The sequence below is a fragment of the Lagenorhynchus albirostris genome, chromosome 7 (assembly GCF_949774975.1).
Source record: "Lagenorhynchus albirostris chromosome 7, mLagAlb1.1, whole genome shotgun sequence".
Taxonomy (NCBI): Eukaryota; Metazoa; Chordata; class Mammalia; order Artiodactyla; family Delphinidae; genus Lagenorhynchus; species Lagenorhynchus albirostris.
The window spans coordinates 49,862,899-49,889,671 of NC_083101.1; the positions used below are offsets into that span (position 1 = coordinate 49,862,899).

At 44.9% G+C, this 26,773-nt stretch overlaps 1 protein-coding gene across 4 annotated transcripts in view; it reads left to right on the forward strand.

Annotated features, from left to right (window-relative positions):
- Nucleotides 1–26,773, forward strand: part of APBA1 (amyloid beta precursor protein binding family A member 1) — a 241,043-nt gene that overhangs the window by 194,447 nt on the left and 19,823 nt on the right. For 3 of the 4 annotated variants that reach the window (XM_060154994.1, XM_060154993.1, XM_060154995.1), the window contains 5 exons: nucleotides 5,026–5,121; nucleotides 9,377–9,416; nucleotides 13,111–13,256; nucleotides 23,187–23,273; nucleotides 23,972–24,157. In XM_060154994.1, coding sequence (XP_060010977.1) covers nucleotides 5,026–5,121; nucleotides 9,377–9,416; nucleotides 13,111–13,256; nucleotides 23,187–23,273; nucleotides 23,972–24,157 — 555 coding nt within the window. Of the gene's footprint in view, nucleotides 1–5,025; nucleotides 5,122–9,376; nucleotides 9,417–13,110; nucleotides 13,257–22,152; nucleotides 22,186–23,186; nucleotides 23,274–23,971; nucleotides 24,158–26,773 lie in introns of all 4 variants that reach the window. The other variant, XM_060154996.1, reaches the window with a different exon arrangement.

Consider the following 26,773-nt stretch of genomic DNA (forward strand, 5'->3'; position numbering starts at 1 on the left):
ATAGAAGAACTGCCTTCAGTTCACACATGACTTGCACAGCATGATCAGAAACAGTCCTTTCAATCATAAAGAGGACCATTTCAGCAGAAATATTTAAAGACTGTTTTGCCAAGGGCCTCTCTTTATTATCAGATGTTCAGATCATGCTCTTTTAAAGCACCTCTAACATTGTCATCCTTCCATTTTTCTCTTGTTAACTGGTGTAACTCCACCAACTTTTCAATGGTCCATAGTGGGTCTGAGCAGTTCTCCAACTTTGCCACCTTCAACTTTCTGAGATTCTGCTTTTTCTTTATTTATTTTTGCAGTATTTGCACTTCTTCTCTGCAGTGCAGTTGCTGTTTTGTTTTGATTTTGCCTAGAAATGCCAGATGGTCCCAACAGTCAACAGAGACCAGCTGACAAAGACATGGACCAGGTAGATGCTAGTGTTTTGGAGGGAGGCTGTTAAGGTGGACACTAACCTTGCGAGTAGTCAGCTCCATAGTGGCTGTTTTTATGTTATGGTGACTTTTATTTTTCTCAGGGACTCAGAGACATTGCTACGGAGGACACGCTGCATTTGCTTGTGGGTCTGTCTGCCCTGCTAGATCAGGAGCTCCTTGGGCACAGTCAGGGATTTGGGCTCCCCAGACACTGTCTGTACTTCATGTTAAATAAATGAGTGAATAGCCCAGGTCAGACTCACTTTTTTGTGTCTTTTGACTGGAATTCCTCCAAAAGTCTTTCAAGATCCCTGTACACCTCTCCAGATCACAGCTTTACTCTCAGTCCTGCCTCAGTCCTTAGGCCTTTCTGAAAAGAACGCTGCCCGTTTGGAAAGAGCCAGGGGCCCTTTACCCATGGTTTTGGGGTGTTCCTATTACCATCCTGTCAACTTTTCTGGGTGGTAATCTTCTCTTCATGCTGATGTCCAAGGATGAAAGAGGATTAAGGGAAAGGGAAGAGCAAACCCCTCAACCCTCTAGATTTTCCACCTTAATTCAGGAAATAGTTATTAAAGTGCCTACATTGTGCTTCTTCCATGAGGACAGTAGGCCAGTGGCTCACAAAGAAAATACCCTCTGGGCAGAGAGTAGGCAGTTTGTCACCAAGTGGGGCTCCGGTGACTCGTCCCTGCCCTTCAGCTCATCTCTCCCTTCCCTGCAGAGCTGTGCTTCCCTCCCTGCCTCTGTTTCTAGTACCTTCCACCTCTTCCCTATCCCATCCCATCCTGCTGCATGAATACCATCCCGTTTTCAGGATTCAGCTGAAGCAATTCCTTCCCAATATAGCATTGCTGATAGACACCCCTCCCCTTCTGCAGAGAGACACCCTCCCAACCCTGTGTCTTTATGTATGGATTCATATCCTAGCCACCTGGCACGACGCTGACTTTACGTGTCTCCTCCCACAACCTGGAAAGGAGTGGGGGACAGAACCACAACATCGTTTTCCTCTTTGTTTCCCTGGCCCAGTGCTAGGAACACAAGGAGGCACTGAAATGTCTGTTGCAGGAATAAATTAATAGTAATTATTTGTGCACTGGTTTTTTCCCCTTCGTGCATAGCCTGAAAATTCCAGGAACTGTTTGTCTCTCACCTCTACCGCCAGCCGTTAGTTTGCCCCAAGGAGATGTCCAGTTGGAATGAAAACGAATGATTGGCTTTCCCTTGGGATGCTATTGCATCCTTAGGCGTAAGATCGGGACTGTCCATCTCTTGTCCTGGCATTGAAGAGCCTAAGTCTTAAGACTGACAGCTCTGCTTTGTGGAACCCCAGAGCTGTGGGAAATCTGCTGGAACATAATTTGCAGAAGACATATTGTTGAGCTTAAGGAGACCTTCTGTAATTACCAACACAGGGAATTGTTGAGTCATCTTTGAACACTACCTCCCTAGAGACACCCTGTGTGGCACTTACTTTTGTGAATTTCCAAGCCCACATTTGCTTCCCACCCTTGGTCTCATTTGCCTAAAACTGAATATCTGTTCAGTAACCCAGAAGGCATGAGACTCCAGACAGAAATATGTAATGATAGTTTTTATTTTTTGCATCATTTTGTTGGTTAAATTTTGCCTCCAGTACATCTTTGAAATATAAAAAGTATTATCCAATTTCTGGTTTTCTCTCCACTCTTGAGCATATAACAAGGCAGAAGTTGAATTGATGTTAACACCCTTGTTTGGGCTCCATGGAGCCTGTGTCTGCTCTGAAGATGTTTGTCCACCTTGACTTTGTCAACAATGGTGTGGTGGGTAGTGGGCTTCCACCAGGTAGGGTACTCTCTTGTTTGGGGACAGTTTTTGCTTTAAAGGAGCTTAGCTGGAGCTAAGGTCTGAGTCTTCACAGGCAAAGGCCACTTCTCTAGTTCAAAATGCAGATGTAACATTCTACACATAACAGCGTAGAGGTCTTATATCAGAAAGAGGCTTACCACTGATCACTAAAAAAATGCAAGAGAGTAGTGGTTGACTGCCTTCTGTGCGAGTTGGAAAACATGGTAAGGCTGGACACCCCACCGACATCAGTTATTCAGTAAATGTTTACTGGGTGCCTACTGTTTATAAGACACAAGGCTAGGAACTTGGATTATAAAGATGAATAAGACAAGAGCCCTCCGGAGAGTTCTTGGGAGAGGGGAGGCAGACACATAAACAGATAATTACAAAACCCGAAACATGCCATCAGGGGAGAATGGTACCTTGAATAGAGTCTGAGAAAGCTTCAGCAAGATGAGTGCTTTCGAAGGAGAGAATGAGGGAGAACTCTCTAGGTAGAGGTCAGTAACGGCACATGCAAACAGAAGGAAGCACAAGGGGCCTCATTTGCATGCAGAAGCCTGGGGCATGAGTGTCTGAGGGGAAGCGCCGCCTGAAAAAGGCTGGTGTGGGTCCCCTGAGAACCTCGGTGAGAGCAGTGCCCACCAAAGTCACATTTGTGCCTCTTCTCCAGTGTCCCATGGTGGATGCCTGGGACTGGTCATCGAGCCTTACTGTGGGGTCTGACCTGCCTCTTCTGCATCCCAGCCTGCTCTCCAGATAATCTGTCTTCTCACATCATCTGGCGATGACCTGGTGCTCACAACATTGCAAAGACTCCATTTTCAGAAGATTTGCAACAGAAAATAATTAGAGAAATAGGCACTGTGGGATACTTTGGGAGCATTTATTTTTTTCAACGAAGGTGATATACATGGCTCCCAAACCAAGCAATTAAAGAAAAAGCAGCTGCTCTAGCTTCCCCAGGGACTAGACCTTTAAAATTTTTGTGACAGAGAAAATTACTTGGGGAAAAATAGACATAAATGTCCAAGGAAGCTCTTCAAGTTTGAAAAACTGGGAAAATTTAAAGGCATTAAATTATCATGAAAACTTGACTACATTAATTTTGAGTAGGCCAGACACAGAGCTAACTCAGCAAGTCCCCACCAACTCTCTTGGGTGCCGAATGAAAAATTCTGTGTGTTCTTTTTAAAGGCACACGGGGCACCTTTCTTGTGTCCAGGGACCGTGGGGCTTGGGTACTTCGTGTCTGATGTTACCCTAATGCTCATCCTCTTGACTTAACTGCGGAGCAGCTGATTTCTGCATGTGAGTGTTGAAGAGACTCATTGGTCCTCACCTCCCTGCTCAGGATCAGGTATATCGGCTCATGGGAAACAAATCCAGGCTTCACAGCAATAGACTGGGATGGTACCACATCTGTGTGCATAATACTGCATTTCACCATATCATGCTTCAGTTCATTTGGTGTTTCCTGTCATTAAGACTCTTTGGAAAGGATTTATTGTTTTTATGATTTCACACAGTGCTTGCTGGGGCCCCCCTTGTATGTGAACGTGCCCCCTCCCTTCCTGAGCACCATTGCTCTGTGGGACATTCTCCCTTCCCACGCAGAGGTGTATTACTGATGTCTCTGTGCCTCCGCTTCCCCGTGAGGTTCAGTCTCCAGAGGTCAGAAGCAGGTTCTAGCTGTTGCTCGTGTGATTTTGCTTTCTTTACCCAGAACATACCTCTCCTCACTCACAGCCCCACGCTTCCTCAGAGAATAGGTCCTTGACTGGGTTCGGTTTTATGCCTTCTATCAAACATCACCAACAGACTGTGAAGCTGCATGTTCTTCCTCTCAGAGGACCATGGCTGCAGAATTCGTAAGCATCCCTGTGGCTCACCTGAAGGTTCTCTTCATCCCCCCAGATTTCAGGAGCGTGCAGAATTGTTTGGGAATCAGCTGGGGAGGGTTTTCAGCGCCTGCACTATTCCCATCCCTGTGCTTGTTTTCTTTCTTTGGTCATTCAGTCAGCAGGGCTTAAAGGGCGCTGGCCTGGAGCTTCAAATCCATTCAAGCAGGACCTGCACAGGGAGCCTGAGCCCATCACCAGGTTGGGGACTATGCTTTCCAAACCTTTTCTATGCCTTATTTTTAAACATACCATTTAACAAAGACTTTTTTAACTCTTCTAAGAGTATCAAGGTAATGTTTTTTGGATGCCGAAATATCTCTGTGTTTTCAGTGGCCTCTGGATCATATCAGACAGAATATTTCACAGGGGGTGTGGTTTCCAGTCATCAGAATCAGTCCCAGCTGCCTCTTTAAAAATTCATGTTTTAATTTTTCCCTTTCCTTTCAGGTAATCTTGGGCAGGTGATTTTATAAGACATTTAGCACCCAAAGTCTTTTGTTTCCCTCAGTAAGAAAAATGTTTTAAAAACGGAAACATTTGAGTATCACTATTAGCTTTATTCATCTAGGGCTTTAAGTTTGATATTCAGCTTTCGCGCTGCTTGAACCCTTGGCCTAAGGTGGGGGGCCGGGTGAGGCTGAACTGTAAGGGCTCCTTTGGAAACAGGGCAGGAATCTTAACGAAACCTCGACAAATCCAAGCCTTCTATGTACATTTGGCAGTTCCTTTCCAAGAAAGTTTTCTCACTGCTGAAATGTGCTTCAGATATGTGCACCTCTGTGTCCCCCAGGGCTGGGCGGTTCACCCAGTCCCTCACTCTGTGATGCTCACTGTGATTTCCTCTGCTGTCTGTGTTCCAGTCCCCGTCTCCTGGCAGTTCCTCACCCCTGGGTGCAGAGTCTTCGAGCACACCCCTTCATCCCAGTGACCCCACGGAAGCCTCCACAAATAAAGAGGTAGGGTACCATTTTGTTTCAAAAGCCATCAGCCCGTTATGTCTTATTCTGTTTCTGGTTTATGCTTTCTCCAGCCTCCCACAGAGCTGCTGACCCAGATTACCCTGCGGAGAAAAATTCTGATCTCTCCAGCGTGGAATTCGGTGATAAAGCCACGCCATCCAATTTGACAGCCGCTAGCCACAGGTGTCTATTTTAATTCATAAATAAAATGAAAAAGTCACCTCCTCAGGCACACTAGCCACATTTCAAGGGCTCGGCAGCCACACGTGACGAGTGGCTATTGTACTGGAAGCAGAGATTACTGAACATTGCCATGATGGCAGAAGGTTCTCTTGGACGTGGGACATCAAAAGCTCTGTTTGGCAGCATCCTTCCTGGAGGTGTTATGAGCCTCAGTGCCATGGCATTACAGTTGCTCTGTGGTTTGGGAAATGGGCTGGTTTCTTAAATACTAATTTATTTCAGGCCCAAGTGAAATATCTTTCATGACAACAGGATGACTGCTTGTTCTGGCTTACCTGGGGTGGTCCCGGTTCACACCTGTTGTCCAAGCAGTACACCTGGTGAGCACCCCGTCTCACGTTTGAAAGCAGCAGTGCTGTCCAGGAGAACTTTCTGTGATGCAGGGAATGTTTTACTTCTGGACTGTCCCATATGGTAGACACTACGACGTGTGCCTAGCAAGCCCTTGAGGTGTGGCTAGTGGCACTGAGGAAATGAATTTTGCATTTTATTCCATTTAAATTAACTTAAACAGCTGTGTGTGGCTAGGGGCTGCTGGACAGTGCAGCCTTAAAGTGTCTCTTTGGACAGCAAATTGTATGGTCACCCTACTGATGGAGGCCATGCTGAGCACTGGCAGAGAATATTGAAGAGAGAAGATGCTGCTTTGCTCCCACTAAGGGTTCTGGGGCTAGAAACGGGCAGGTGTTTTTCCCCTGAGAGGGAGCCATTGCTCTCTCTAGCACCTGTTGTCCTTTGACACCTGACTAACTGCTACCCTCACCTACTTATGAATTCGCAACAGGTAAACACTGGCCTGCACCATCATCTGTGTGTGGGCTCAGCTCATTCTAAATATAGATGCTGCCTAATCAACACTGAGGACAGGCGTTAAAGAGCTAAACCACATAATGAATGATTGTCTCATTTTTCCTTCCTTTTGCTAATAATTTTCCATTAAATTCAGTGGAAGAAAGTGACCTCCATTTTAACCTGAGTGGCAGATCGCTTCTAAAAGGAGTCTTAGTTAAAACTTACCCTTAAAATATCATTGAATTCACATACGTTTGCCATTAAATATTCATGCAGGGGAGAAGTATTTTTTTCATTAATCTATTCATATTAAACCAAAAAAACATGAGGAGACCTTCTCTGAAACGGCACCAACATTAGAACTTAGATTTGAAATATGCTTTGTCCTTCTCTGGTCTTCATCAGGCCACAGGAACAGGAGTAATGGGCTTACGGTTTCTGCTGGCCCTGCATCCTACAACGTCACCTTGTACTTTATTCATAGCACACGAATAGGTAAGAACAAATGGCAAGAAGAAAAGCCACAGTGATAATAGTAATGAGAGTTACCATTTCTTGAGCATTTATGGCATTCAGGCACCAGGCCAAGCAAGTCACATAGTATCTCATTTAGTCCTTAAAATACTTCTGCGAGGTAGGAATTAATGTTCTCATTTGTTAGTGGAGGAAGCTGAGAGGTTAAATAACTTACCTGAGGTCTCATGTGGTAGAGCCAAGTTTTGAATCCAGAGCTCCAGAGAGCCCAGGCTTTTAACACCAGAATCTGCTATCCCTGCGATGAAGAGTACTTGCAGATCACACACTGAATGGACAGGGTAGCTTGTATGTTATTATTGCAGTGTTCAAGCCTCTGGGCTCTACACATGGTTTATGTGACCTCCTGGAACATCCCAAAGATTTGGCCTTTAAGTTCTTGAATGTGGCTTTATTAATTCTTGAATGTTAAGGATCAACTAATGTTCATCTCTGTCCACATGTGGGAAAACACAGGGCTAATCAGACATCTGAATATTCAGCGTTTGATTATTCATCAGATATAATAAGCAAGTTTCTCATTTGGCACACGTTTCTGCATATCTTTAGAAATAACGATGAAAATCCTCTTTGTGTGCAATAATTAGAGATTAGAGACTCTTTCGTTTCACAAAACTCTTTAAAAAAAAATTTACTACCCCAGAGATTAAAGAAAGCCAGTCATGAGTTCATGAATAGAGAATAAGTGAATGTACCAAATGCCCTCCGTTGTGACTCTAAGTAAAACAGCAGCTTTTAGAGCCATTGACTAAAGCAATTCTTTTGTAGCATCTGCTAAAATCTAAATCTAATAGCCCAAGAAAATATAAATATAAATTGGCTTCTTGCTTGTACCTGGAGGCTAAACCATTTTGATTAGATGAAGTAAAGCCCTCATCGCCCCTACCTAGATGCTGAGGGCAAGGACAGGGAAATGGTTGGGGAATAATAATCTAAAAGTCTTTGGCTCTTACGAAGAAGCTAGCTTTCATCTGCATACCATGAAGTTACGGATTTTTTTCCTTAAAGCAACAGAGTTTAAGCCAACAGGCACTCAGCTGGGCCTATCTTCTCACTTGAGTAAATGGAAAGTAAAATTAATGTGAAGCACCATTGAAATTGGAGTCCTCTTTTCTCCTATCCACATAATCTTGGCTTTCAGTAGGTGTGCCTCTTTCCATAAATGCATGAGCAGCCAGTAACTTTTCATTCCTGGTGATCTTGTGTCCTTAGTTTCTTTAAAGGTGATCCTTTCTGAAACCAGAAACCCACCCTCTTTGGTGTGAGGAACCATTTCATCCCAGTGAGCACATCTGCAGCAGGTTTACTGAGACTGATCTGCATTGTGTATTGTGTGATTAGTGTTGAATTCTTGTCATTGTCCTGGATTGAGTTTAGAGTCTTAAAATGGTTTCTTCGACTGCCTCCAATTTCTCACATAACAATTAACACTAATATTTTTTAGAATGTTGTGCAAATATTAACTAATTAATCATTCCTTAGCCATTCCCATCTTCCAAGTGAAGAGCACTGTATAAAGTGCTATGATATGGAGTTGTTTCCCATGATATACCAGCCATCATCTAGGGGCCTTCAGTCTTCGAGTCCACTAGGCACCTCAGAGTATACCATCAATTCAAGTCAACCTACTGAGTAGCTATGTTGTACTAGGTAGTCTTGTTCTGAAATGATCACCTAACACCTGGTAGATTCTTGGCAATGAAAATCTTTAGGTTTTTTGAAGATAACCCTTGGCCATGCAAACCCTGATTTTGCCCATTTTAGGGACTCTTGTCTTTTACGTTAGCTCTCCACTCTCCTGTAATGCTCTCATCACCCTGCCCTAGACATACCGGCTGCAAATTCTGTCACTGGTTAGAGCAGGAATGAATTACCTATTTTTATTCCACTGAGAGTTAACTCTAGGACATTTGCTTGTGAAACGAACCAACTGGTAAGTACTGCTCCTCTGAGAGCTAGCATTTAAACTGCCATCCAATCAGGTTCTAGAAGGTTTCTAGCTGATTACATCCACTTCCAAGGATGCTTTGGGAGACTGACCTTTGCTATGAGGTTTTACTTAGTATAAGAAATTCCAGGGTTTTTAAACTACCTCTTTGTTTATTGGGTTCTTATTTTAAGGTAACACAATAATAACTTATGTAATGGATTTTTTACACTAAAATACATCAGTAAGGGATGAAAGGAAGAGATAAAAACTGTAGCAATCATTTTTAGCACAGTTAGAGATCAGTGCAGCAAAGACATAAAGTGGAATAAAATTCTCAAAGGGAATTCTTAATTTTAGCATATGATCATTTCATTGGTGCCTTTACTAATCAGCAGTTTCTCACTTAGACACCCAAATTCTTAAGAATACAAATTGAGTCCTTCTTATTGCTATTAATGATTATGAATTTTGGTCCATGGGTTATTTTTTAAGATGACAGACATCACTCTGATTGCAGAATGTAGGATTTTTAGATTATCTAAAATATGAATGGGTGGTTCTGGGCTTTGGGTAACCTTTAATAATAAATGCATATGTTTATTCACACTTCACTTTTTGTAGCCAAAAATGGTTGACAACTGGTTAATATCTGTCATTGGTGATGTATTTATTTTTCATGTTGCACAGATGGCTGTGTTAATGCATTTTTCATCATGCTTTGCCCTTTTTGAAACCTCTTTGTTTTAATTGCAGTCAAGAAAAAGCTTGGCTTCATTCCCAACCTACGTCGAAGGTAAGAGCTGAGAAGGAAATATTGAGCACCGAGTCATTCATGAATCTTCTAGCATTTTGGGTATTGGAAGCCCTGGGCTGTGAGACGATAGTGGGGAAAAGTGACCACAAAGTCACCTATTCTCAGTCTTAAGTCTTAGAATCTTAGACTAAAACAGCAGTAGCCATGAACCTCTCAAAGACCCTCCTCCCTGCCTTTGCTGATTCTGTCCAGGAGACTCTGAGACTGGGGGCTTTGCCCAGCCTAGAACTGGCCATATTGGATCCAAAACCCAAGTCTCCTTATCTCTAGTCCAATATACCTCTTGCATCCATCAAGGCCCATTCAAATGGGAATGATGTTTAACTAAGGGAGAAATTTTGCTCTTCATTTAAAAAATAAATAAAAAGACCTTCCCAGTAATTCCCGTCTCTTGCTTGGATGAGCTAGTGATAGTAACATTTATCAAGCTCTTTCTTACTGTCTGCCAGGTACTGTTCTAAGCACTTTCTATGTAATAACTAATTGAATCCTCACGTTATCTTGTGAAGTGGGTTTTATCATTATCCCCATGTTATGCACGAGAGAACTGAGGCATGCGAGGTGTGAGCAACCTTCCCAAGATCCCACAGTTAAGTAGCAGAGACAGGCTGGGAACCAGAAGTCTGACTCCACCATTCTCCCTGTAATCAATATCCGATGCAGTGCCTTTGTTTTCTGCCACACAAATGTTGATATTATGCAGGTCCTATGGATTCTGGCAATTTGCTTGTAGTTTGGTGTTCCTGGCAATATCTTGTCACCTAGTTTTGTTGTAAATATATTCCAGTGGTCTTTGGTTTCCCTATCTAGTTTCTTTGTTTTAGGTGGTGATTAAGAGAGAATAAAAAACTATGCTACTACTACCATCTTCTTAGAACCCTCCAAAGTAGTTTTTTAATGCTAAACAAATTATGTAAATGTTTGTCTAACACCCTCCTCTGACTTCTCAATTCATTTATAATAAAATTACAATTTATTAACCTAAAAAAAAAAATCTGATGCAGTACTGCCACACATGGTTGTGCAGGTTGTTCACTGCACAAATGTATCCTGTCAACAAGCCTGGTGGGGCCACAACTCAATCCAGGCTAGACATCCCAGCTTGAGGTCAGGCCACACAACTGGAGCGTGCTACTGATCCTCTACCAGGGAGGACAGCAGATGATTTGGGGGGCAGGGTAGATTGTCATTCCCTTGAAGGAGGATTTTCTGGGGGCCAGAGGATGCCCAGACATCGTGTCTGGGCTTTGGATCCTGTGCATGAACCGTTGGTGTGTTCCACTGCCCAAGAATGAATTACCTGGATTCATAAACCTACCTGAACCCTTGGGCCTGAAGCCCAGGACAAGCTCATAGGTTTGGTTGTTACTCAGGTTTCTTTCTTGAGTAACTTGGAAATTATTTCCACCATCTTTGCAAAGCTCCAAAACTCCACAAGAGTACCTTGGGGAGTTTTCAGAAGTTGACTGTTTCAGAATAGTCAAAACTATTCTTCATATCCATTCCTCTAGGCCTAGAGATTTTCAAGCTCGGCATTAACATGAGTGTGAAGATATAACGTGTGTGCTCATTCACCCACAGAGCAGCATAAAGGCATCACTGAAAAGGAAAACCTGCAATTCTTTGACTTAGGACCATTATAACTTTTTTTTTTTAACTTTTAAAAAATCCACTAGCACTGAGCCTAAAATGAACTTATGAAATTTGGGCTGTTTTTTGTGAGCGTAATACCGTGACATTTGATTTTAGTCAGTTTCCCCAGAGGATAATTGACATAAGATCATATCTCAAATATATATTTGTTTAGGTCCAATATTTCTGCCTCTTGGCTGCCTGATATTTATACAGTCACTTAAATATTATCTGGATTGCTTTTAAGTATATCTGCATATCCATACTCATTATGGTTAAAGAAGGACACTTTTCAGTAAATAGAGCTAAATCCACTGATGAATATATGATATAGGAAGTCCCATAGAGAAGATGTTGCATTTTTGTTTTTCTTTTAACATTCATTATTTTCACAAAATAAATGGAAGCTTTTTAAAAGTTGCTATTCCAGGTGAGACCTTTTTTTCCTCAATACCGGGTTGTCAAAAATGATTATGTTTCTGTAACATTATAAATCTATCGCTGGAATTTGAGAGAAGACTGATAATCTCTTACTTTTTACAAGGCATAGTGTGGATCCAAGCTTGTCCAGGTATTATTTCAGTTTGACAGTGCTTCCCTGCTATATACCTAAAGCTGTACATTGTAAATAACCTGCATCCTTCTCGCATCTATAAAAGCTTCAGGGTAGGAAGGGTGTAGCTGCTGAGAAGCATGTAAGTGACTGGTATGTGGTGGAGGCAGCTGTGGCTGTGTATCACTCAGTGTTTATCCAGAGTCTCAGAAAGATTGAGAATCAGAAAACTAACAGGTTTCCTGACTTAATTACTACACACACGCTTTGTGAAGGCCTTTCCTAAAACATTGTTAAATTTCTCTTTTTCCACCACCAACTTGGTTTTAGGAAAATGAATAGATTACTTTAAGGCTGTACCCTGATAAGTAGCTTATCGTGGGAAGCAGCTGTTTAAGCTCAAGATGAGCTGGATGTGTAAGGATAAAGATAAAAACCATTTCAGATTAGCTCTCCAAAAGGAAAAAGCAAATTGTTTCCATTTCAAGTTATCTAATTTACGACGCTGAGGTTTTAACAGTGGGTTAAAAAGTATATTTTAGTCTTTCCAAATATGGCATTCAAGCCAAAGAAAGTACGTATATTTTCATTGCAGAATTAAAATGCCTTTCTTAGCACATCTGTTGTAAAGTTATATATTATTCCGAAACATGTTTTAATTTCCAGTAGGGTTTACAGGTGATTGTGGTTAGAATCAGATGCCCCCATTTTAAATATTTAAAACTAAGGTTTGATTTAAAAGGCTGGTGAATGAGAACAGAAAATTCCAGTTTTCCCTGGAATTGATATGTATGTAGACGCAGGCCGGGAACATTGTAGCCTGTGAGTCAGCAAGGTTAGCAGCATGAGACCATGGCTTTAGGGTAATGTTACCTGTCTTGCAGATTTCAGGTTAGAGGCTATTTTGGGAATCCAAACATTTGGCAACAAATACTCATTTTTCTGATTTATAAAATTTGTTTCCCCCATTATGGATAAGATGGAAGGGGGCAATATGCATGGGTGGCGAGTAAAGGAACTGCTGTAAAATGAGTTTTTCTAATAAGACGGCCTTCTGCTCACCTAACCATTTGTCCAGCAAACATTTATTTGATACCCACTGGGTGACAGACACTGACTAGACACGGGACAGCCAGAGATGACTGTGACGAGCTCTTTGTCCCAAAGAGCTCGCAGTCTAACAGGCAAAACAACATCCTTTATCACTGAATTTTATGTTTCATGTTTAAATAAATATTCACATTGTTTCTCACAATAAATGGACTGGGTGAAATAAGCTTCTCTAGGAAGAACTTGTTCCTTCTGTTTGCAAATGAGGGCTGAGTGAAGGTAGACCAGAGAGATGCTCCAGTCTCGCAGGTTGATGCACCTGCTCAGGGGTCTCTGGAACTGGCCCACCTGTGCTGGAGGTGAGCAGCGGGGGAGAGGTGGTGTGATCGGGGGGGTAGAGCGTGGCTTCACTCACCACTGTGGCTCTGTGTGTTACAGTTCCTGGACCTTGTGACCCTGAGGACTTGATCGATGGAATCATTTTTGCTGCCAATTACCTGGGCTCCACCCAGCTTCTCTCAGACAAAACCCCCTCCAAAAACGTGCGCATGATGCAGGCCCAGGAAGCAGTCAGCAGGATCAAGGTGAGGGGGCGCCGTGTGCTCCGAGGGGGGCGGCGGGCAGATGTGGGCGCCTGAGCCGGCCGTAGTGCTCACCCCACACCTCACGTCCCGAGCTTAGAGGAGAGGAGACTGAGGTGACATGGCAGGCAGTGCTTATACACGTACCTGCCAACAGTTCTAAACGGAAAAAAGATTTCCAAAGTATGCTGGAGTCCTGATGTATAAATGCTACATAATTTGGTTGTTCTTAGTGGCCAGTCTTGAGGAAAAAGTGATAAGCTTTGAAAAGTTGAAAAGGTGAGAAAGGATAACATTGTAAGTATGATATTTCCAGTATAATATGTGAGAGCTGTATCACCGTATTTCCTTGTACAGTTAGAGACCAGTGACTAAAACGTCCGTGATACAGTGTGGTTCCAACTAGCTGTCATTGCATTCGAACCGGTTGACCCTGTTCAAGCTAGATTGAACTGGCTTGCTTCACCTAAAACGAGCCATTTGATCAGATCTACCCTGCCTAGTCTGAACCAAGTCAGTGCAAGGGTAACTCAGTGCAAACCAGTCATAACCCGTTTGAATCTGCCTTATCAAGATTTAAAAGCAGCGAGCCTATTTGATCCCTGAAGAAGCACTTTTGTCTAGTTTAAATCATTCACAGCTAGTTTGAACCGGCCAGAGCTGGTTTGATCCCATGGAAATGCAGAGCTCTAGAATCTCCACCACGATGCTAGCGCCACCTAGAACCACGCACAAGCCAAGGGCGACAGCGGCCCTCATGGTGCCATCACGTAGTTCAAGTGCCATTAAGGGCCACCAGCACCTAGAGCCCCTGAGGCTGTTTCCATGTAGAGCCACAGGCATTGCATCACCGTTGAAATCAGAGCCGGGTGTTTCGAGTGACTTGGGATAGGTTATGACTTCCCAGATTTGGTTCTGTCTGGTGTCCACTGGCCAGAATCAACTCCCTCCTCAAGGGACCAGTCCCTTTTTCATGTCTTCTCTCTCTCACACATCCCCAAGTTCCGTCCTGGGCTTCGTGTGGCATGTGGAATGAGAAGCACGAGTAGAAGGCCATATGTGAGAGTCCTTTACCGTCTCCATCAAGGGAAGAATATTTCTCGAGCACTTACGAGTGCAAGGCTGTGCGAGGTCCCCTGAGGGAGGGAAAATAGTGATTTGTAAAGTGAGACCCTTACCCTCAAGCTCAGCAGCACAAATGAGAAGTGAATCAAGCCAGCGCACGTGCAGGGGGTGCCAGAGGAGGGGAGAGGGGTGTCAGGTACTAAGGGCCACAGGAGTGCGAGAGACCTTGAGAGATGAGATGCTGCCTGAAAGCCCAAGGGAGGGGAGAGCAGCAACCACAGAGGTCACAGAGGTCACACAGCAGGGGCCGTGCTTCTGGTCCTCCGGTCGGGGCTGATTCCCATCTTATTCACATGCCCAGGCTGTGCCCTGAATATTAAACAAGGTCAGCGCTGGCCCTTCCCTTCACTACCCATCACAGCACAGTAAGCCCACACTGCAACTTGTGATAATATTATCGACGTTTTAGGAATTAGGATGTGTAAGCCAGAGAGTAATTTACAGCTACATCTTACCCCCAGAGATGCATCTTATCCTGCGACTCCCAACAAGACAACTCCCTGACAATGTATCAAGCTGACCTTCCTGCCCTCCGCATCTTTCAGACTCAATAATGCTGCTGGTAGAACATCAGGTTCCTGTTGAGCTGCCCATCCAAGCTTGGCCTGATTCTTTTTCACTGTCTCCGTTATCATAAAGAGGTGACAGTAATACCCACAGATGTCCCCACAGCCTTCTCCATCTTAATTTAGTATCTCCCAGGCACAACGTTCAGAACAAGAACGCACAAACCTCTCTGAGAGAACAAGCTGCTTTTCAGGCATTGTCCTGCCGTATTTCATACAGAGCAGAGAACTTTAAAAACATAGTCTTTAGGGACGTACTTCTGACCCCTCCTGTCCCACAGTTTCCAAACATGTTATGATTTTGTTACATTAACATTTGCTAGGTAAACCCCCAGGGTGCCAGATGGGGAGCAAAATGCCACAAGAGAAATTGAGAGAGAGAAGTTTATGACTCACAGGTCCTGGAGGAAGTACCTGCACACCTGGAGGGGCCACGTGGGGAGGTCAAGGCAGGACCTGGGCATAAGCCTGTCTTTATTGGGGTCTGTGGGTGGAATGCTTTGAGGTTGCCAGACTAAGGCCGGATTGTTCACTTCAAACCAAAATGGGGTTTTGGTGAGCTCCATGGGGGTCTTACCTAAGGGGCACCAACGGGGAAGGCCCTGGGAGGCGGGGGGAGACTTGTTCACAAGGGCCGTCGAGGGGGTCCTTTCAGGAGCTTACATCTGCACGTGACTCTGCGGGCTGCTCTCCACAGCATTTGCTTGCATGAAGGAGCCAATGTCATTTTAAGGCCCACGCCAGCTGCTTGGCCAAACCAAATGGATGCGGAGGCAGTAATACCGTGGAGTAACTTAGCTGAACTCTTAACCCAGCACTTAGTTTCCCAGGTTAGTGGTACTGTTAGCTCCCCCAGGGTCAGTGGGCGTGCAAGGACCCGGCGTGGTTCTCTGACAGACGGGGACCCCGGTCAGAGAACCATGTGTTTGGAAATGGGGTGGTGCTTTTGGTTGTCACGGTGTCTGGGACATTTATATTGGCATTAGTGGCCAGAATCAGAAACACCTGATACCCTGTAATGTCCAGAACGCAGCCACATGACAAAGATTTATCTCCTCCAGAATGCCAGAGCACTTCCCTGTCAAGGAACACTACCAGGGCCCATTCAGATAAATCCTCCAGAAGAAAGCAACAGTCCACCCCCAGATAGTACTGAAGACCCCTGAGACCAAAAACTGCACGTTGCTTTTAGATGAGTTTTTCCTGGGTTCTGTTTACTGGCCTCCTGACAGGTGCCCTTGACTCCTGCAGCTAGAGTCTCTCTGTCTTTCCCCTGCCCTGTGACACGTATGTGTACTCAGTGACCTTGAGGGGAGAGCAGGCACAGACGCATCACCTGAACATAGAGCAGCGCTTAGGAAAGACGCCGCATCCCAGTACCAGATCCTGCCCAGTGCCAAGTGTTCTGTGCATTTTCTGATTTCCACAGTGGTTTCTGACAGTGTTTTTTCCCCTTCTTTAAAGTACAGCTCCCTAGTGAAAAACCAGAAAGCTTACTTTGAATCTTCAAAGGATTGGTATCCAGAAGTTCCACAGGTCATTTGAACAAAAAATTAGATGGCTTTGTCGATCAGAACAGGCAACACAGAGGCTCTCTGATTATAAATCCATTTTAGACCTGCCTAGAGCAGAGAAAGCATTTGGAAAACGTGTATTTATTTTTACAGCAAATTACTCTAGTGTGAGGAATTCATTATAGAGTAGTAAGATTAAATGGTTGCATTTCATTTATAAGTATCGTTTCACAATGTGCTTCTTGCATCTGAAGGAACTGTTGCCTAACATTAAATATTTTCTGCCTCATGTTCCTTTTACACCATTTAAACGCCTGTCAGATTGTTTGCCTTTACACCCAGCCTGACGCTTTTTCAAATTGTAAGTGGAGAAGGCTGCGTCTAGAACCCATGGTTTCTTTCCACGCCCCCTAGAAAGTTACCGTCAGGATCGTGCACAGAGACTGCATTGCGTGCACAGGGAACCGAGGGGCCGAGAGCATTTCTCCAGATCACTCGGGTGGTCTCAAGGGGAGCGTGCACTGCGGTGCCCACACAAGCTCCCTTCTCTGAGGGAGGTGGTACCACGCTTTTTCCTAAAGAGAGGCTGCCCTTTCAGGAGTGAGTTACTCTGGGCCACCTCTAGAGACACGCAGAACAGAATGAGGCTGCAGGGTTTATAGCCACGTCCATCCAGGAAGGAAGGGGGAAAAATTTACTTGGAAGTCCATTCAGTAATAACCTTACCACAAACTGATGAGTAATTCCTGGCTTGGTGCTCTCACCTGCACAGAGACAGAGGAGTTTCCTCCTTTCTTTTTCCGATTCCTTCTTCCCTTCCTCCCCGCAGGGATCCCATCTTGCCCCTCTCTTTCCTCTGCCTGCATTGTTTGTTTGACCTGACGTGGATGCCAGTGAGACCTACCTCACCAGGAGTCTAGTCGTGGCTGTGTGTTTTTGGTGCTTTCTTTCTGAGCAAGCACTGAACCTGACGTTTGGGTTTCCATTTCAAAGCAGGCTTTCATTTCTGGTCTGTCCGTCAATTACATGGTGCCTGTCACTCACATAGCAGCAACCATGCACTGGAATTGAATAATGATACTGAATTTACACTTGGAGTCTTAAGAATTATGATTTTCCTAATTTAACAAAGAATTTATAGGTTTATTTGCCAAAATGGGAGGCGAATTTGGAGTTGTGGTTTGGCTAGATATGAATTTGGCTCAAAAAGCAAACTGTCCCTGTGCAGGATCCTGTGATAGGCATCTTAGGAGATAAAAATCAACCAATTCCTTGACCTTGAGAAACATGCATTTTAATAAGGGAGCCAAGAAGAGTGTTTAGGTAACAGTAATACAAGGCAGGCTGAGGAATCTGAAATTAAAAGACATTTCCGTCCACCAAAATGTAAGAAATAAGGTGCATCTGAATGCAATAGCGGAATTACAGGACATCTGCCATTTTTTTTAAGTTTTTTTTTTTTCATCTTTGCACCCTCCCTGATATATTCTTTCTGCCTTTGTTCCTAATTTTTGAGAAGTAGTAATATCCTTCCAGGAAGCTTCCCATATGATTTAGAAATGCATTAGAGCAATGGTCCTCAAAGTGGGACCTGGGAATTTGTTAGAAATGCAGATTCTCAGGCCCCACCCCAGTCAGAAACTCATGGGAGTAGAGACCAGGAATCTGTTTTCATAAGCCCTCCAGGAGACTGTGATGTATGCTATAGCTTGGGAGCCACTGCCTGAGAGACGGGTGGGTCATCCAGCCTGAAGGAGCCTCTGTTCTCCAGCTGTGTTCTGCACGTTCCGGGCAAGCCGAGTGCTTCTCGCTGATGGGGTTCCATTGGCAAATAAGCGCAAGAAACGCTGCCAAACGGATCTTTTTGGGTATTTACCACATGTGTTTTCCTAGTAAAGGCTCTGAGAAGTCCTGTACTGAGGAAATTTAATTCAGTTTGTTTAACCAGAAGCTTCCACAATTACTTGAACGCGGAATACATTATCGCTGTGGTGGTATCTGATAGTCTTGTTGCGAGGATTCTTTTAAACATTTTTTAGGGAAAAATTCTGGAGAGAGCTTTGCCCTACATGCTATCAGTATCAAAAGTGTACTATGGGGCTTCCCTGGTGGCGCAGTGGTTGAGAGTCTGCCTGCCGATGCAGGGGACACGGGTTCGTGCCCCGGTCTGGGAAGATCCCACACGCCGCGGAGCGGCTGCGCCCGTGAGCCATGGCCGCTGAGCCTGCGCGTCCGGAGCCTGTGCTCCGCAACGGGAGAGGCCACAACAGTGAGAGGCCCGCGTACCGAAGAAAAAAAAAAAAGTGCACTATGCAGAGACAGCCCCCCCACCCCAGCCCAGGGTGGGAATCCTGCCTTAACCCTACCTAGAGAACCAAACGGGAAGCCAGTGCAGCTAGCTCACTCACCTCCCTTACTCTCACTACATCTCCGTGCTTTGTTCCACCCTCATTCCCACTTCATTCTCTGCTCCTCAGCGGGAAGACGGGGTGATGTGCTAAATTCTGCATGAGCCGTAGAAACTGCTTCATGTCCATGCAGAGTGTGGTGTTTGTCTCCATTTTCTTTCTCCATTTGTGAAGCTCACAAATGGAGTTTTGATATTTTTTGGTCCATGCATTTTTGTAAGAAGCATGCATTATCAAATATTATTCTATCTTTACTAGCCTGCCCCAAAAGATCAGATTTTCCCATTCTTTTATAGAGAGATTTTCTTTAGCCGTTAAAAATTATGATTTAATTGTAGAATGAAAATTTCTATCAGTGTAGCATTGTCTAAGCCATCTGATTTCCCATCTGACTTGAAGTCTGTAGTTGATAAAGACGATATTGACACTGGTAGCAGACCCTTCACGTACATGATCTCATTTACTCCTCCAAATGGAGGGGGTGGGGAATCCTGTGAGGTAGGTATCATTAACCCCATTTTACAGACAGCCTTAGAAGTTTATAGATGAGAAACTTGTCCAGATGGCACAGTAGCAATTTGGAATATAGAGTGAGATTTCCAGGGTTTGAATATCTCTTCTGCCACTTAATAGCTGTGTGACCTCGGGCAAGTTAATTAGCCTCTCTGTGCCTCAGTTCCCTCTCCTGAAAGATGAGGATAATGTAGTGCCTACCTCACAGGGTTGTTGTAAGCTTTTACATTGGTACACATGAAATGCTTAGAAGGATACTGGCATATACCAAGTGCTCAGTAAATGTCAGCTGGGGAAAGAAAAGCTAGAATAGCCAGGAGGATCCCCGGCATAACTAAACTTGAAGGGTCTTAAGAACAGCAAATATCCAGTACACATTGCAGATCGAGTGATAGGATGGACGGTGCTGCAGTATGTCCTGTGCACCACAGCCTGCTGGTGGTAAGCCATAATCAGTCTCATGAAACACGAGGATTTAAATGGATGTTGTCACTCCCTGCTTCAAGATGCATCCTGGCCTTAAGGCTCTCTTAGACCTTTCTCTGCTGTTCCAGCTTCTCATTCTGACCCCAACCCCATCATCATTTCCAGTGTTATGTCTAAATTTTTAATTTGTTTCAGGGCACTTGAATACCATAAGCGATTTAAAGGTGGTGTCACTCTAAGTGCATAAAATATTTTTCGCTTCATAAAAATTGTCTCAGAATGCCTTTCATGAAACTCAGTTTGCCTTTGGATTCTCTTCCTCATCACCCATTCCAGTAAAAAACAGAATGTGGGCATTCCATGGGTGGCAGACTTACTTTCCTTTGAAAAGGGCCCTTTCAGATCACTCTTCCTGAGAGTGAAGAATTTTGACCAATAGCTATTAAGTTTTGGTATCAAAAATCATGGAAATTTATATATTACTGCCATAGCATTCAGGGGAGGTAGTAGAAGACAAACAGATGTTAGGATCTCACAGCAGTTGTTTATCTTGAGGATTATAACTGGTGCAGATCAGAGCATCCCTGGCAGAACGCTGAGATTCCACCCAGTAATCTCTGTGGCACAGCATCAGCACAGGGCCACTCCTCAGATGTGCGGGTATTTCCACCGTCATGCACAGTGGTTAGGATGATGCTTGCAGTTGCTGCCTTCAGACTTTTCCAGAGTAGGCTGTTCACCTCGAACTCATGACCAGCAGTACAAGCTGTGGGGGGGCTCTGTGGGAGTGGGGCTGCCCTAGTCTCCTGGTGAACCAAGATTAGCCATTTGGTGTTTGGATAGCTGACTCATCGAGTTTAGGTAGTACAGACAACACATGTAGTCACTAATGAAATAGTGACACGCTGCTGAGAGCAAGAGCTTTCCCACCAGGTGAGTACCAAGGATGTGAGGGAGCAGCTCTCCCTGTACCCCACCCCCATCCCCACAGCAGTTACATGGTTTGGCCATTGACTCACCATCGTTTGAGTAAGATCTGTGTATATGTACCAAGCCCTACCAAAGCCAAGAGGTTGCACCCTGACATAGGCAGATGATAATCATCTAACATCATAATCATATAAGAGCAAACACAAATAGAATGCTTATAATGCACCAGGAACTGTTCTGAGAGCATTGTATATACAGTTGACCCTTGAACAGCACAGGTCCCCTTACATGTGGGTTTTTTTCAGTAGTAAATACTGCAGTACTGTATGTTCCAAGATGGGTTGAATCTGTGATGGGTTGAATCCGAGGATGTGGAACTGTAGATACAGAGGAACCGAACTGCATATACAGAGGGCCAACTGACTGTAAGTTATATGCAGATTTTTGACCCTGCGGTGGTTTTGGCACCCCTAACGCACACATTGTTCAAGAGTCAACTGTATTCATTTTATCCTCAAAACAGCCCTATGAAGTCGATACTGTTTTTACCCTCATTTTACAGTTGAGGAAACTGCAGCACAGAGACATGAAGTGGCTTGTTCCGAGTCACACAACTAGTAGGAAGCAGAGCCAGCATTCAGTTTTAGACAGTCTGGCCTCAGAGTTTCTATTTTTATCAACTATTCTATCTTGAATAAATATTACATCCATTTCTAGTTAGGTATAGGCTCTATTAATGTTACACAAATTTAAGGCAAGAAGTATTACTAGAGATAAAGAGGGAGAACAATTCAGAAATCAGTAACAAAAAGATAACTAGGAAATCTTCAAATATATTAAAATTAAGAAGAACACAGTTCTAAGTAATGTTCAAAGAAGAAATCACAGTGGAAATTAGAAAGTGTTTTGAATGAAATAATTAAATTGCAACATCAAAATTTGTGGGATACTGCTAAAGCAGAGATTAGAGGAGGCTCATAGTTTTATATAAATATATCGGGAACGAAAAAAGTTTGAAAATCCATACTTTAAGTTTTCATCTTAAGCTAGTAAAAAAATTGGCAAACTGAAGCCAAAGAAAAAAGAAGGAATAAAAGTACAGGCTGAAATCAGCGAAATAGAACACAGGCATACAGTAAAGGAAATCAACAGAATCAAAAGTTGGTTCTTTGAAAACATCAATTGCAGTGAAGTGTAAGAAGCACCTCAATACATGTCCTTCCTACTACTACCCCTGGCAGCTACTAAATTCTGATCTATAATAGATTATAGAGTGGGATTTTTTTAAGCCAGTCCTCCTCCCACAGAAATGCTTTATACCACTGTCAGTATTAGTTTGTTGATTCCCTTTTCAACTGAGTCTCTGCAAATTCTTTTCTAACTGTTCTCCTGTCTCTGTTTGTTCCATGCTAAGCAGATGGCCCAGAAATTAGCCAAAAGCAGGAAGAAGGTGCAGTACAAACAACTTCATCAGCTTGGTGTTATGCCTGTTTTTTTTTTCCCCCATTTATTTACGTTTTGCCTTTTTTCTTATTTCGTGTTTTTGTTTTCTGCATCCAGCAAGTTTTTGTTCAGATTTCTTTTTGAACCGCCCCATAAGCCAACGTTTCTCAAAACTCAGTTGCCCGAAGTGGCTGTTTTCTGTTGCTCATTAGTCATCTCACTCCAGAGGAATGACAGGGAGCAGATTGGGGATGCTGAAGGGATCCTGCAGTAGTGTGCAAGTGCCCACCATTCAGGAGCATTCACGTGGCAGGGACCTGGGTCTGCTCAATTCTAGTCATGTTTGATTTGTGGATCTGTCAGATTGCTGGATGCAAAAAAGAAAACTCGCTAATAACCACACGTGTGCAGAGTCAAGCCCTGAGTGAATCAGACTAATGTGCTTTTTTGGTTGTGAAGCTTCTAGGTGCTTATGAGCTACCCATGGGACACTGAGGCATTGGGGCTCACTCTTACTGGGGTAGCTTCAGGAGTAGGTACTGCTTCTGTGGTGTGTGGTGTGTGGGAACACGAAGACCCTCTTACCACAGCTGCCTTGTTTGCACCTGCTGTAAGCATTGTCCCCCAGGAGCAAACTCTGACTTCTCCAAGGTCCTGGGGGTATGAGTCAGTTGCCCTTTGTTACTTCAGTCTGTTGGGCTCTGAAACCCTTGCAGACAGTGCCATTCACGATCATTGTTCATGGAGTCAGATCTACTACAGTTACTGCTTCCATGGCGGAAGAAGCAAGGAGGGGTCCGCATTTCTCCCTGTAACCTGGAGATGCTCACTCCCGTCCCCGTGTCATCCTCTGTGTGGTCCCTTCAGCTTTGGCGGTCTAGTTCTGAAGTCTGCATCGCTGTTCTGGTGACTGTGTCTCAATGCCTCTGTGTATGAGCTAACCTTGCTTGCACGCACCTGGGTCAGAGTAACGTATTGAGCTTTCTCTTGGTGCGTTTTCCTTCTCAGGCCCCTGAAGGTGAATCTCAGCCAATGACCGAAGTGGATCTCTTCATTTCTACCCAGAGAATCAAAGTATTGAACGCTGACACGCAGGTATTAGCTGGCTCCCACCTTCCTCGGGGGTGAAGCTTAGCATGACAACTAGGAGACTGTGCGCTTGTCTGTAGAGCAGCTGTCCCCAGATGCTGGCTTCCACACAAGCTAGAAGGTGGTGTATGCAGTGCCTGCTGCCGGGCTGGGGGATGGGAGGGGACTTGGTAGGGAGGATTGGGGCTATTCAAGATCAAAGGAAAAAATAAGCCTTGGATATTGTTGGCTAATAATTCTCATAAGTTTTTATCAGAAGATTCATGAACAAACTAGCCTTTTAAGAAATTTTGTTTAAAATCACACACACACACACACACACACACACACACACACACACACACACACACACACACACACACACACACACACACACACACACACACACACACACACACACACTACAATCATCCACTCATCACATGCAGATTTTTTATTTTTTAACTTCCCCACCAGAGATTCTACTGGTTGTAAAATGACTGAAATTCCTTTTCACCTACTACAGACCACTTCCTGCTCTGGGTTATCACAAGCCAAGGGAATTGCTCCCAGGCCTGGGTGGGCGCATGTAAGTCTGCCAACAGGGTGTTTGCAGCAAGCTCCCACGTGTGGACCGCACTTGGCTGGGCTGTGGGGTGGCAGGCTGTCTCATGGGTCATTCGATGCCGCACTGGACATACCATCCTCTCCCTGCTGCCTTCCAGGAGACGATGATGGACCACCCTCTGAGGACCATTTCCTACATTGCAGACATCGGGAACATCGTTGTGCTGATGGCCCGCAGGCGGATGCCCCGCTCCAACTCCCAGGAGAACGTGGAAGCCTCCCACCCATCCCAGGATGGAAAAAGGCAGTACAAGATGATCTGCCACGTCTTTGAATCTGAGGACGTAAGGGCGGCTTCCCTTCCATGTGATCTGGGCTGCCCTTGGGTGGCCAGGTTCCCTCTAGTTCTCAGAACCTTAATCATATGTGAGACAAATACTTATTGAGCACTTATTATGTGTCAGGCACTGTTCTAGTGCTAGGGATATAAGGCTGAGTAAAATAGACAAGATACTCATTGTAAAGCTTGTAGAGAGACAGAAAATAGATAGATAAATATACTTAATATAAAGTTAGGTAGTGGAAGGTTTGATAAGGAAAAACTAGGTCAAGGGATAGAGGGGCCAGGGGCTATTTCAGGTAGAGTGATGAACAAAGTCCTCTCTGAGGTGACATTTGAGCAGAGACCTGAGTCGAGTTGAGAGTGAGGAAAGAGCAGGTGCAAAGGCCCTGAGACAGGGGCCTGCTGATAGAGGTTGAGGAAAGGCAAGGAGGCAAGCCACTAGAGAGGACAGAAGGGTGGGAAGAATTCAGCCAGACCCACAGGGGCCCGAACAGGTCTCACCTGGCCACTAGGGCATTTGGGGAGGACAGTTCTTGGATGTGCAGGACTGCCCTTTCCTAACAGGCAAGTTAGCATCCCTGACCCTTCCCACCAAGTGGCAAGAGCACCAGCCACCCGCTCCTTAGCAAAACCAGCTGCTCCTCCAGTCACAAGGCTAGTGATCCCTAACGCCCATCTCTCCAGGTGATAAGGTCAGCAGAGGAAATCAGCGTACAGCAGAGGTGGGGCCCATTCTTCCATTCAGCCTTCTGACCCAGTTGTCCCTAGAACTGCCGGCAAGAACACCAGGCTTCAAGCTGTGTTAGCATCGTGCTTCCCCCAAAGCTCGACAGGCCTTGGAAACTCGCTCTGGGCCTTGCTTTTTTTTTTTTTTTTTTTTCTGGCCAAGCCATGAGGCTTGCGGGATCTTAGCTCCCCGACCAGGGATTGAACCCGGGCCCTCGGCAGTGAAAGCACAGAGTCCTAACCACTGAACCACCAGGGAATGCCCCCCACGATGGTTTTGAACTACAGAGCCTCCCCGAGAGGGCCGTGTTGGTGCCGTTGACTGGTCTAACTTTTCCTCCTGCCACAGTGGAATAAGCTGTATTTCTCATATTGAGCAGGGAACCCTTATATACTTAAAGAAAATTGCCTACAGTAGCCTTGGCTCCTTAAAAGGGGCCATTTTTCTCCAGAAGAGTGTTCATGCAGCTGCTTTAAATGGCCTTCCTCTGAGAAGTTAGGAGTCTGAGACGAGCTGCTTTTCTCCAGGGAAACAGAGCTGACATGGCTGTAGACACAGACAGGAGGAGACGCTTACACTTCTGTACCATCTTTTACTTGTCTGGTTCTCTAGAAAGCAGTCCCAGGGACACGGTCACTGAGAAGGCAGAGAGCTTGAAGCACCTGTCCTGGCCATTCTCCCCGCTTTTCCTTTAAAACTGAGGCCAAACCTGCAAACTGGGAGAAAATGAGTTTAGAAGGTTCTCGGAAAGTTCCAAAGGAGTTACATTTAGAATCTTAAGTTTCATGTGTTCTGCAGGCCCGTGAAAAGGTGGAGTTAGCTCTGCTCACCAGACGTGAGGGGCCCGGTACGACCCTCTGTCACCTCCCTCTGGCTCGGTGCTCCTAAGGAGGGCTTTCTTTCCCTTGGGGCTCCTTTGGGTCTGTAGGGGGAGATGATGAAGGGGAAGAATGAGGAAGCAAGAGTGGACCTGGGCATCTTACTGCTTTGCTTCCAAAGCCCAGGACAGAAGGGGGAGAGCATGGGCTGCAGAACTGGGAGGACCGTTTGTGGATCCCGTCTCCCGTTCTACAGAAGCTCAGGCTGTGCAGCTGCTGAGCTTCTGTAGAACGGGCTGCCGTGCGGCTCAGGTGGACACGGCAGAGATATAAGTAGCCTGTGTGTGTTTGCCCGGTGCATCCACACGTGACGGTCAGGAGGACCGCTGGCCGTGTTCTCAGACACACTTTTTTTAGTTCGTCTGTTCACACCAGCCTCTGATGCCCTCGGTGAGGCCTCGGCAGGAGGCAGCATGGTGGTCCTTGATGTGACTTGTGGCATGTGACGTCACCAGGTCCTCAGAGTGAGAAAAGTTGAGCATTTCTTTCCCCACCACCAGCCACACAGAAATTTCTGATAACACAGTTAATTAGCTGCTTTCAGCAAAAATTACCAAAGGTAAGGAAAGGAGGAGTGCAGATTAGAGTTGTGTGTGTTTGAAACATTGCCCTAGAGCTTTTTGTTGTTTTACGGGCTTTCTACCCACTACTATTAGAGCAGCAGTCCCAGTGGTGGGCAGGAGGTGGGCTCCGGAATCAGGCTGCCAGGATTCTCAGCCCCCATCCCCACCCCAGCTTAAGCTCTCAACCTCGTTTTCCTGATCTGCCCAATGGGAGCAAAGAAAACAGATCCGAAGTCTAAGAGCTCTGAGAAACAAGGGATTTTTGTACTCAATTGGTTGATAAACCTGCTTTGAGCTGCCATGAGACACTTTATAGGATTTGTCCAGCTTACCGTGAATCTTACACATTTGTTGCAGGAACGTTACTGTGTTTAGGCACTTCTCCAGGCTCTAGTGGGGTTTTTACACAATGTATGATAAATGCACCCTGTTACCTTTCTAAAATGTGA